This window comes from Diaphorina citri, unplaced genomic scaffold (assembly GCF_000475195.1).
Source record: "Diaphorina citri unplaced genomic scaffold, Diaci psyllid genome assembly version 1.1 scaffold1201, whole genome shotgun sequence".
In the NCBI taxonomy this organism is placed as follows: domain Eukaryota; kingdom Metazoa; phylum Arthropoda; class Insecta; order Hemiptera; family Psyllidae; genus Diaphorina; species Diaphorina citri.
Window position 1 is genome coordinate 17780 of NW_007378630.1, and position 12610 is coordinate 30389.

At 43.5% G+C, this 12610-nt stretch overlaps 1 protein-coding gene across 1 annotated transcript in view; it reads left to right on the forward strand.

Annotated features, from left to right (window-relative positions):
• Nucleotides 1–6085, forward strand: part of LOC108253060 (putative uncharacterized protein DDB_G0289963) — a gene marked incomplete at its 5' end in the record, with an annotated part of 10197 nt that extends 4112 nt beyond the window's left edge. Inside the window, 2 exons of the mRNA XM_026827573.1 lie at nucleotides 5408–6040; nucleotides 6081–6085. Coding sequence (XP_026683374.1) covers nucleotides 5408–6040; nucleotides 6081–6085 — 638 coding nt within the window. The remainder of the gene's footprint in view (nucleotides 1–5407; nucleotides 6041–6080) is intronic.
• Between the last annotated feature and the right edge of the window lie 6525 nt (nucleotides 6086–12610).

Here is a 12610-nt window from a genome sequence, read left to right on the forward strand (position 1 = left end):
GGAAAGGCCAGCCTAGTTAGCTTAGTTGGTAGTGCGTCTGCCTTGTAAGCGCTAGGCCGCGGGTTCGATTCCCGCCCGGTTCTAGCATAATCTCTAAAATTGTGGAGGCACCTTGAGATAGAGGTCTTATCGTCTCACAATAGAAGAGAGAAGAATAGGAGAAAGCTAGCCGTTAAGAAAACGAACCTTATGCCGACCGTCTCGTCTGACAGACTAAGGTTTCACAGACCATGGACCACTGGAGTTAAGCAACGTTGAGCGTGGTTGGTCGCTCTCTTAGAAGTTTGACAGAGTAAATTTGTTTGCTTCACCATAAGTTTCGAAGGGTTAGTCTGATAAGTCTAGATAAAAGAAGTTTGATAGAGGGAACTGTAACTGCTAAGGTCTTATCGTCCCGAAATCGAAGAGAGAAGGAAGGCAGGATTAGGACAAAGCCAGCCGTTCCGAGAACAAACATTATCCGTCGAGGATAATGTTTGTTCTCGGATTTTCTTCTTGATTTACTTCTTATTTTTAATTTTCTTCTTCTTCTTCTTCTTTTTCTTCTTCTTCTTCTCCTTCTCCTTCTTCTTCTTCTTCTTCTTCTTCGTCTTCGTCTTCTTCGTCTTCGTCTTCTTCTTCTCCTCTTCTTCTTGTCGACGTGCCTACGTTACAACATATTTCATACGTTGCGCTGATGGTAACTGGAAACTTTTACTGGAAAAAAAAGAAAAACTTTACGAAAAAGTTTGTGCTTTTTTTCCATCCGAAAGTTTTACTCGGATTTTTTTAATTAATTTATTTTGTCATGAAAGTAGCAATTTATTATTATTATTATTATTATTATCATTATTATTATTATTACTATTATTATTATTATTATCTTTATTTAGGTACACGTAGACTGTCAGTTTAAAACTGAAGGCTCGTTGTGGTATCAGTTTGACAGACTACCTGTTACCAATCTCAGTGTTCTAGTGGCTACCACACGGTGGACTTTGGAACTGGAGGTTGGTGGTTCGAGTCTATGTCAGGTCATAAAAATTTAGCGTAGTGTATTAAGTGGGGAACGCCATTTGTGACGAGAATTTATGTTTATGATTAACACGGGTAAAATTCCTTGATCATCCTGCTCGAATGAGACTAAAAAGTTCCTTTGCCCCAGCTGTCTGAATAAAGTCTCATAAGGTATGGGCTTAATAATAATGCAGCTATCCACCGCTGTGGCAGCAAGCAGCACGGACTCTCAATCTGAATTCGAATCCCGGCTGGGACGAAATTTTCTAACCGAATTTTCCTTTAAGAAAGTAAGGGGTGCAGTAGCTCTCCGCCCCGCCAAGCCAAGAAAGTTTCACAGCGCTACTAGAACTTAGTTCGTTTAGGAAAAAGGAATTTTAATTGTGTTAAGTATAAATGCTTGTCACAAATGTCGCTCCCCGCTAAATAAACTACGCTAAATTTTATGACTTGACTTGGACTCGAACCACCAACCTCCAGATCCGAAGTCCACCGTGCTAACCACTACACCACTGAGGTTGGATAGTTCGTTTAGGAATAAATCCATTCTATCTGTTGTTTTTTTTCTGTTGCAGACCGGACATGGCTAACTCCAACCTGAAGCCACCCATTCCGATATCCACCTCCCCTCCCCTCCTCAACTACCAATCTTCCAAGTCCCCACCCAAAGTCCCACCCAACTTCAAGAGCTCCGAATTCGTATCCAAACTGCTGGCCGCCACCCCACCCTACCTGTACAATATCCCCCTGGTACCTCAGAATTACTTCTTCAGTGAAATGCTGAAGAGTTTCGTTCAGGCCAAGCACCATCATCAGAACCACGGAGGCAAAGACGGCATGGGCCTGCTTGGGAATACGGTGGGCAAGAAAGGTAAGTTTCCGGAAGTGACGTGTGGTGGGATTTTCAAAAGGGGAAGCTAAACCCATGTACAATATGCCGATCCGCTGGTGGTACACAAGAAGCCCACTCCGAGGCTTAGGTTTAAGGGTAAACAGCCCTGAAGGATGGGTTAAGCTTCTACGAATTTACAAACATAGGTACTCTGCCATTCTTTCCTACTTTACGTGTAAAAAAGTTTCTTTCAATGCTCATGTGACTTGAATGATGAAGTGTAGTCCATCCTTTAATTTTTTGCTGAATCTTCCGACTGATCGATGTCCAAATGTCCATGAATTCTAAATGTCAAATATCAAAATGTCCAAACGTCAGGATTCCAAATATTTGACCAAAAAACTAAGTTGGGATTTTCGGAATTCATTGCTCAACACCATGTGACTTGAATGATGAAGTGTAGTCTATCCTTTAATTTTTTGCTGAATCTTCCGACTGATCGATGTCCAAATGTCCATGAATTCTCAATGTCAAATATCAAAATGTCCAAACGTCAGGATTCCAAATATTTGACCAAAAAACTAAGTTGGGATTTTCGGAATTCATTGCTCAACTCCAAACACAAAAAGCCCAGTCTGAGGCTTAGGTGTAGGGGCAACTACCCCAAGGTTAAGCTTAACACTCCTTATGGCCAATCAGTTGAATTTTGTATAATCAGTTTTTTAGGTATACCCCTTAAATACGAATCTACGACCTCGGAATTCACTTTCTTTCAGGTCGAAAGAGACTATGGCAAGACATGTCCACGAACAACAACTATCTCAGCCAGAACCACAACTGTCTCCCAAAGGAGACCTAGCTGTAAGGCAGGAGCTCTGGCTTCCAAGCTAGGCTGGCAATCTCTTCGATTCTGAATGTTGACTAAAACTTCCAGGATCCCTAGGCTGACCATACGTCCCGCTTTCGGCGGGACAGTCCCACTTTGGAGCCTTTGGTCCCGCTGTCCCGAGAAATCCTCTGGGGACGCTAAAATGTCCCGCTTTCAACCAAAGTCCCGATATTGTCCCGCTTTAGCTGGTCCGAACCTAATATTATCATTGAGAGCAATGAGCTCGGAAAAAAACCATTTTACATTTCCAATATTGTACAATATTACCTATGTATCAAAATATTTGAAAAAAAAAAAAAATGTAGGTATATTGACTGTGTAGTGCAGAGGCAGGTTGTAACATAGGTACCTATTTAACTGATACAAATCAGGAGCTAAGCCTCACCACCCCCCCCCCTTCGTCCAAAAAGGACTGCGTCCCGCTTTAGGCCAAAAAAATTATGGTCACCCTAAGGATCCCTGGACGAAGTGCCTTAAGTTCTAGACAAGAGATTTCAAAGTCTCCTCCTTCTTCGACACCAGAACTTGAGAAACCGATAGGTGATCGTAGAGAGCATCAGTAGCAGGGCCCGATCCCCGTCCGAATATCAACCTCAAGAAACGTTACTTAACTTCAGTAATCCGATGAGAACTGGTCCCAAACAAGGTTTCCTCAAATGCAATCTTTCCACTTGTCCAGGGATGTCCTCTTTGCGATTGTCCAGGGGTCAGCCACCCAAATACCAACCATAAGAAACGTTTGCTAACTTCAGGGAACGGGTTCTAGACAAGAGATTTCAACGTCTCCTCCTTCTTCGACACCAGAACTAGCCAGTTGAGGAACCTATAGGTGGTGGTGAACAGCATCAGAAGCAAAGGCCGATCATACGTAATAACTCCACCGTGAAAGGAGAAGTGTTCTGACTTGTTGGTTCTCTGGATGACGATTTGTACCAGCGTGCGAATAGACCGGGACTTGAAAGGCCAGTCGGAACAGGTGTAGACCATGCGCTGGAATTGCCGATTGCAGTCCTGTGGACATGAACATGGTGAGGTGTTAATTAAGGCCATCGATCGACGTTGACTGAACCGTCCTCACTGCCTCGAAGACATAGATTTTCCTCGTCGGTCGACTATGTTTGGACACAATGTGAGATTTACTTTGGTATGTAAAGTCGTATTTTATTATCTTTATCTACCTCTGTGTTACTTTCACCAAGGAGATACTTCAACACATTCCATGGTGTTTACCCACAGAAACCCATGTACCTATTAAAACATCTCTTTTAACATGAGAGACAGACTTTTTTTTTCAAGAGGTTTGATAGAGGGAACTGTAACTGCCAAGGTCTTATCGTCCCTAAATTGAAGAGAGAAGGAAGACAGGGTAGGGGAAAGCCAGTCGTTCCGAGAACAAACATTATCTGATCGTGTTCAGGATAAAATCCACCCCGGGCGGAATCGAACCCGCCGCGGCCATAGGGCAGACGAGATACGAACAAAGCTAAATGGGCTGGCTGTACTCGATTTTGATTCCAAATGCAAATATTTCAACAGGTTGCTTCCTGGTGTTCTCGTGTTGACCTAGAACCCAAATGGGAAGTATTGTGTCTCTTATCGCCCATCTGACGAGGGACATACCACGGGATAGGCATGCTACGACACAGACCACACGAGCCTAATGTAAAAGTTGTTTCATTGCTACGGAATAGTAGGAATCGGGCTGGAGTTTACCTCCAAAGATTCGCTGAAGGACACCAGCTTAATGACTTGTAGGGCCACCAAGATGAGACAGAAGAAGTAGGTGAGCTTGTACTAGGAACAACAACAACAACAAAATACAAGACTAACATTTAACATGACTAGTAGGAACGGGTATTGAGTTACAAAAGAAACGTTTTACCTCTAAAGATTCGCTGAAGGACACCAGCTTCATGATTTGGAGGGCCACCAAGATGAGACAGAAGAAGTAGGTGAGCTTGTACTCTGAGGTGAGAACAATCTGGGTGTCCAAACCAATAAGACCGACTATCAACAGACAGGTAGAAGCTGCCATGGGAGTCATGAACGACTGAACCTGCGAAACGGAATTTTTAAAGAGGTTTGATAGAGAGAATTCGAACAACGGAGGTCTACGAGTAATCGTCCCTAAATCGAAGAGGCTGACGGCTAGTAAGGGAATCAACCATTTGCATGCAGGAAGACAAGAAAGGAGAAGGCTTAAATAGTCTTCTCCTATCGTCCTCGGAACGGCTTAGCTGGCCGTTTTAGGTATCTGTTTAGGATAAAATCTTTAGGGAATAGAATATACCCTGTTATACTGCCAGAATGAGACTGAAAAGTCCCTTTACTCCCGCAGTCTAAACAAGGTCTTATGTATTTGGTACAAAATAGTTGGAAATTTTAATAATAAAAAAAAAACTTGCTTAAAAAGGAAGAAAAAAAATGCAGCCCTTAGCCAACGTCAAATCTTATCTCTAGTTATAGCGTTGTCAAGCTTTCTTGACTTGGCGAGGCGGATCGCCCCTGCCAAGTCAAGAATTAAAGAGCTTAATTATTACAATACGAAACGATCAATGTTTCCCGTGTTCCAGGTTTAAATCAATCTCTCCCCGGACTTCCAGACCTGAGTGACGTCACAGGACTGAACAAGTTCTCCCCGTTCTGGAACTACTGGAACAGTCAGCAGAACTTGTCGTTCCAGAAACAAGGTGCCGGGTTCGATCCCCTGCACTTCTTCATCGACCTGCGCGTCTCTGGGCATATCTATGACAAGAAACTCTACACGGAGGGAGTGAATGAACCGCTGAACCTGCAGAAGCAGAACTTTGGCGCCAACGAAGGCATGGATGAGAAACCAGAGAAACCTAACACAAACGAAGAGGATGGAGAGGAAGCGAACAGCAAAAATGAAACAAACAACAACAACAACAACAACAACAAATTTGAAAATAATGATAACGATGATAAGAAAGTGATTAAACAAGAAGACGAACATGATAATGACAAGCTAAGAGACGAAGTGTCCAGTGCTAGAAATAACGTTAGAACCGAATCCGCATTCGATATCCCCAACGACATTGACCGAAATCTGGACAGACGAACCAAAGGTGTCAAAAACAAAACCAAATTTGAAAATAATGATAACGATGATAAGAAAGTGATCAAACAAGAAGACGAACATGATAATGACAAGCTGAGAGACGAAGTGTCCAGTGCTAGAAACGACGTTAGAACCGAATCCGCATTCGATATCCCCAACGACATTGACCGAAATCTGGACAGACGAACCAAAGGTGTCAAAAACAAAACCAACGAGTTTCATGTGGAACATGAATCCTACCGTAAGAGCGATTCTGGTGAAATTGATTCTGTACGCAAAAGGTTAAAACATCTCTTTTAACATGAGAGACAGACTTTTTTTTCCAGAGGTTAGATAGAGGGAACTGTAACTGCTAAGGTCTTATCGTCCCTAAATCGAAGAGAAGGAAGACAGGGTAGGGGAAAGCCAGTCGTTCCGAGAACGAACATTATCTGATCGTGTTCAGGATAAAATCCGCCCCGGGCGGAATCGAACCCGCCGCGGTCATAGGGCAGACGAGATACGAACAAAGCTAAATAGGCTGGCTGTACTCGATTTTGATTGCAAATGCAAATATTTCAACAGGTTGCTTCCTGGTGTTCTCGTGTTGAACTAGAACCCAAATGGGAAGTATTGTGTCTCTTATCGCCCATCTGACGAGGGACATACCACGGGATAGGCATGCTACGACACAGACCACATAGGGCAGACGAGATACGAACAAAGCTAAATAGGCTAGCTTTACTCGATTTTGATTGCAAATGCAAATATTTCAACAGGTTGCTTCCTGGTGTTCTCGTGTTGACCTAGAACCCAAATGGGAAGTAGGTATTCAAGTATTATGTCTCTTTTCGCCCATCTGACGAGGGACATACTACGGGATAGGCATGCTACGACACAGACCACACGAGCCTAATGTAAAAGTTGTTTCATTGCTACGGAATAGTAGGAATCGGGCTTGAGTAAGCTGCAAAACGTTTTACCTCCAAAGATTCGCTGAAGGACACCAGCTTCATGATTTGGAGGGCCACCAAGATGAGACAGAAGAAGTAGGTGAGCTTGTACTCTGAGGTGAGAACAATCTGGGTGTCCAAACCAATAAGACCGACTATCAACAGACAGGTAGAAGCTGCCATGGGAGTCATGAACGACTGAACCTGCGAACGGAATTTTTAAAGAGGTTTCATAGAGGGAACTCTAACAACGGAGGTCTAATCGTCTCTAAATCGAAGAGACTCATTTTCCTCAGGAGGCTGATGGCTAGTAAGGGAATCAATCATTTGCATGCAGGAAGACAAGATAGGAGAAGGCTTAAATAGTCTTCTCCTATCGTCCTCGGAACGGCTTAGCTGGCCGTTTTAGGTATCTGTTTAGGATAAAATCTTTAGGTATCTGTTTAGGATAAAATCTTTAGGTATCTGTTTAGGATAAAATCCAAATTTTCGGAGTCTGGCTTACAGTGAAGGAGAAAAACGAGCCTCGAAGGGGGAGGGGGGGGGCTAAATACGGCCCTAATTGGGTGAAATGTTTTGTTTCACCGTGTTGCGAAGCAAAACGTTTTGCAACGTCGCGTTGTACAACAAATGGTGTACTCCGTGGGTTTCCCGCTGTCAGGGTGCACTTACCTTGATCCTGTATTGAAGCAGAAACTGATGGTGTCTTATGATTTGCTTCAAGAAAAACTCGTCGTAAAGCGGACTGCACAGCTCTTTCTCAATGGCACGTCTCATGTGCTTCCTCAAATGCGTATCCCGGATCCAGTGACAATTCGTCCACTGGTCTGTCCTCGATAGCATGTTCCCGATGACGGTTCGGTAGTTGTCGGCCTGGCTCGGGGACGCTCGGGTGTAGAGGACGATCTTGGTCGGATCGTTGGAGCAGATGAAGTAGTCGCCGGTGACTATGTTCACGTAGAACTTGATGTGGCCCCACTTGTCGCGGTCCGGCTTCTGAATCATGGTGAAATACTTGAGGAGGATGTCGTACTGACCTGCGGCAAATTAAGAGAGAGATTAGTTGTACTTTCCTTCCGATGACGCGCCATCTTGGCTTTCCTATGGGACAGGCTCTTCCCCGCCCAAAGAGGGGAAACGGGCTTCAAAACAGGAGAAATTACAAAAGGAAAAGAAAAATACGACTACGTACGTATAGTTCTGTTATACTGATGTCCCCGGTTTGTCCCCAAAAGTTGCCATGGAGACCAAGTCCTGTTTACTTTCTCTCTGATAGAGGGAACTGTAACTGCTGAGGTCTTATTACAACCCTGGAGTCTGTTGAGGATGTTGACTGATCTGCTGCCACTGTTACGACAACTAAGCTGTCAGGGTGTTTACCTTTGATATGTATGGAGAACACTCCCAGTAGCGTATACGTGAGGCAGGCGGACACCAGAAGGACAAAGGCCGCACAAGGCAAATGTCGTACTGACCTGCGGTAAATCAAGAGAGACATTAGTTGTAGGTACTTTTTTTTCTTTTTGATGTGATGCAGGGCCATCTTGGATTCCCTATTATGGTTTAAGGCCTGTTCCCACTCTTCCGAAAAACAAAAACAAAAAAAAAAAAAACAAAAAAAAACGTGTCGTGTGTAGGGGAAACACTCCTCACGACAAGTGAGAACGAGCTTCAGAAGATTCTAAATTCCAAAAAGAAAATACAATCATACTTATAGGTACTGATGTTGTTTTTGTAGCGGTGTAGCTGCACCGAGGGGGGTTGATGGTTTCTAGGCAAGATTACTTGGTCCATTTTCTTTGAAGCATAATAAACCCTTTGTAATCTCCAGCTAGCCAAGCTGGATAAGGTTTGGCTGCTCTGATCCCTATATATAGTCCCACAGCAAGACACTGGTCTGCTGCCTCTTTTAAAGTCTCCCGGCCAGACCTACTTATACTGATCTCCCCGATTCGTTTCCAAAAGTTACCGTCGAGACCAAGTCCTGTTTACCTTTGATATGTATGGAGAACACTCCCAGTAGCGTATACGTGAGGCAGGCGGACACCAGAAGGACAAAGGCCGCACAAGGCATCAGTGTCGAATAGATGTAATACAGTGGGGGTGCCGAAATATCCAAGTTCAGAAACGGAGGTGTGTAGTAGTTGATGGGGACCTTGTTGTTAGGATATTTGTAGCCGTACATTTCGGCCCTCATCTGGTCCCTACCCTCGGCCGGGACGAGATGAACTTCCGCCACTGCCAGGGAGAATGCTGAAATGAGAAATCAAGACCAGGGCCGTTCAAGGCCGGACCTAAGGGCGCAGTCCAACAAAGTACCCCTAACCTAGTACCTAAATTAGGTAGAATAGAATAGAATATACCTTGTTTGTCCTGCTCGAATGAGTCTCAAACGTCCCTTTACCCTAGCAGTCTAAACAAGGTATCGTGTATTTTATGGATTTCGGGACGATAAGACCATAGCAGTTACAGTTCCCTCTGTCAAACCTCTTTTTAAAAAAAAAAATCAAACAGTCACCATGCTCCTTGTAGCTTTACCTGACGCGGTCAGTGCAGCGAACATCAGGTACCATTTCTTTTCTTCCTTAGCGCATGCGGTGACTACAACCGGATCCACCGTTGAGAAGTTGCGCTTCATCAGATTCACCAGGTTGATCAGATCATCTGGAATTGAGCGAATGAGGTGAGCTCTCGAGTTTCATCAATTCGACTAAGTAGGTAGGTAGTTCAGGAGCCCCACACAGGCCCTTTTCAAAGGTGCAGGGCCACATTTAGGATTTTATTGAGGGAGGGGGAGAGGGGGTGAGGGTCCAAACAGTGATGTATAGGTACTGGGAGGGGGGGATGCTCCAAATTTTCGATGTCTCGCCTACAGTAAACGAGAACAATGAAGCTTGAGGGAGGGGGTCCAATTGGCCCCGCCCCTTAAATACGGCTCCGCCTAGGTCTGTTCTATAGTTCACGTAACATTGGGCCAGCCACTTACTATCAGGTAGACCTGACGACAGGTGCACCTGATCAGGTCTACCTGATAGTGTGCTCAATTGCTCATCACAGTTATCAGGTAGGTCAGACTTACGGCTTACGGATATTTTCAGCCGTACCTGTCAGACTAACTGATAGTGTGTGTGCTCATCAGTTAAATCAGGTATACCTGACAGACGGACCTTTTCAGCCGTATCTGTCAGATCTACCTGATAGCGAGTAGCTGGCCTTATCTATACCTTTGTGGAGCGTAATGAAGGTCAATTCCAGACATGTCTGAAACACCACCAGATCCTCCACTAGTTTTTCCATGAGCTCTGCCTTGTATTTAGTGGCGTAGCACAGCGTACTCAACAACTGCAGTAGAAACACAACCTGAATCAGACCGAAGCTCAAACGCTCTACGACCTGGAATAAAATAGAATAGATTTTTTTCTTTCTTTCCTTTCAAACCCTTTAATGCTACGGAAAGTACCTCGTTCGAGCCGATTAACGAGGTTTGATAGAGGGAACTGTAACTGCTAAGGTCTTATCGTCCCGAAAGTGGAGAGAGAAGGAAGACAGGATAGGAGAAAGCCAGCCGTTCCGAGAACGAACCTTATCTGTTTATGTTAATAATATCAAATCCGTGACTTAGCGATTACAAGGCAGACTAAAGAAAAAGACAATAGAAAATAAAATTAGTCATTATATAGCTTTCATCAACTATTACTAATGTAGCAGCTAACTCTAAATCAGCAGTTTTAAGTTCCTCTAAATGTAAAAATGTTAACAAAATCTACATTTTTTCCGATAGTCATGGCAGAGATCTTAGTTCAATTTTAAGAGATAAATACACTCATTCAAATTGTAAAGTGTTTTCATTGGTTAAACCTGGTGCTCCTCTTAGTGAGGTTGTGAAGTCAATTCCTGATATATGTGTGAAAGATAATGTTAACAATAATGATGTAGTTATTGTACTTGCTGGAACCAACAATCTTTCTAAACATAACTACAATGCTAACTCTGAATTCAATCTTGATATTTTGAAACCTATTGCACTGAAAACTAATATTATTATTTGTAGTATACCTACTAGATTTGATGACTCTGATTTGTCTCATCGTGTTATGCGTGCTAATACAATTATCAAAAATCAAACATGTGAAATCAAAGCTACATTTTTTAATTGTAATCAATTTCTCCACAGATCATATTTCACTCGTCATGGCTTACACATGAACAAGCACGGAAAACGAGTGTTTGCTTTGAAAGTTGCCAATGGGTTTCTGTGGGTAAACACCATGGAATGTGTTGAAGTATCTCCTTGGTGAAAGTAACACAGAGGTAGATAATTAAAATACGACTTTACATACCAAAGTAAATCTCAAATTGTGTCCAAACATAGTCGACCGACGAGGAAAATCTATGTCTTCGAGGCAGCGAGGACGGTTCAGTCGACGTCGATCGATGGCCTTATTTAACACCTCACCATGTTCATGTCCACAGGACTGCAATCGGCAATTCCAGCGCATGGTCTACACCTGTTCCGACTGGCCTTTCAAGTCCCGGTCCATTCGCACGCTGGTACAAATCGTCATCCAGAGAACCAACAAGTCAGAACACTTCTCATTTCACGGTGGAGTTATTACGTATGATCGGCCTTTGCTTCTGATGCTGTTCACCACCACCTATAGGTTCCTCAACTGGCTAGTTCTGGGGTCAATTTTCAATGTAATCTCACGAAATTTGGATTAACATAAACAGATAAGGTTCGTTCTCGGAACGGCTGGCTTTCTCCTATCCTGTCTTCCTCTTCTCTCTCCACTTTCGGGACGATAAGACCTTAGCAGTTACAGTTCCCTCTATCAAACCTCGTTAATCGGCTCAAATGAGATACTTTCCGGAGTATTTGAAAGGAATTGAAAGTAGGGTTTGAAAGGAAAGAAAAAAAATCTATTCTTATTTTATTCCAGGTCGTAGAGCGTTTGAGCTTCGGTCTGATTCAGGTTGTGTTTCTACTGCAGTTGTTGAGTACTCTGTGCTACGCCACTAAATACAAGGCAGAGCTCATGGAAAAACTAGTGGAGGATCTGGTGGTGTTTCAGACATGTCTGGAATTGACCTACAAACGTTTCTTAATGGTTGGTATTTGGGTGGCTGACCCCTGGACAATCGCAAAGAGGACATTCCTGGACAATCGGAAAGATTGCATTTGAGGAAACCTTGTTTGGGACCAGTTCTCATCGGATTACTGAAGTTAAGTAACGTTTCTTGTGGTTGACATTCGGACGGGGATCGGTCTCTACTCCTGATGCTGTTTACCATCACCTATCGGTTCCTTAACTGGCTAGTTCTGGTGTCGAAGAAGGAGGAGACCTTGAAATCTCTTGTCTACATAGAAGAAGTACTCAACGGATCATTGAAAAGTTAACAAATGTTTCTTTTGGTTGGTGTTTGGAAGGGTGACCCCTGGGCAATTGGAAAGAGGGCTTTTGAGGAGACCTTGTTTAGAAGCTGTTCCCAACAGATCACCGAAATTAAGCAGAGGAGGCCTTGAAATTTTTTGTCTAGAACCAGTTCCCTGAAGTTAAGAAACGTTTCTTATGGTTGTTGTTTGGATGGGTGTCCCCTGGACAATCCGAAAGAGGACATTTAAGGAGAAGTAAAGAAGACCTATCACCGAATTCAAGCAGAGGAGACCTTTGAAATCTCTTGTCTAGAATCAGTCTTCATTGGATCATTGAAGTTAACAAACGCTTATTGTGGTTGATATTCGGACGGGGATCGGCCCCTGCTACTGATGCTCTTTACGATCACCTATCGGTTTCTCAAATGGCTAGTTCTGGTGTCGAAGAAGGAGGAGACTTTGAAATCTCTTGTCTAGAACTTAAGGCACTTCGTCCAGGGATCCT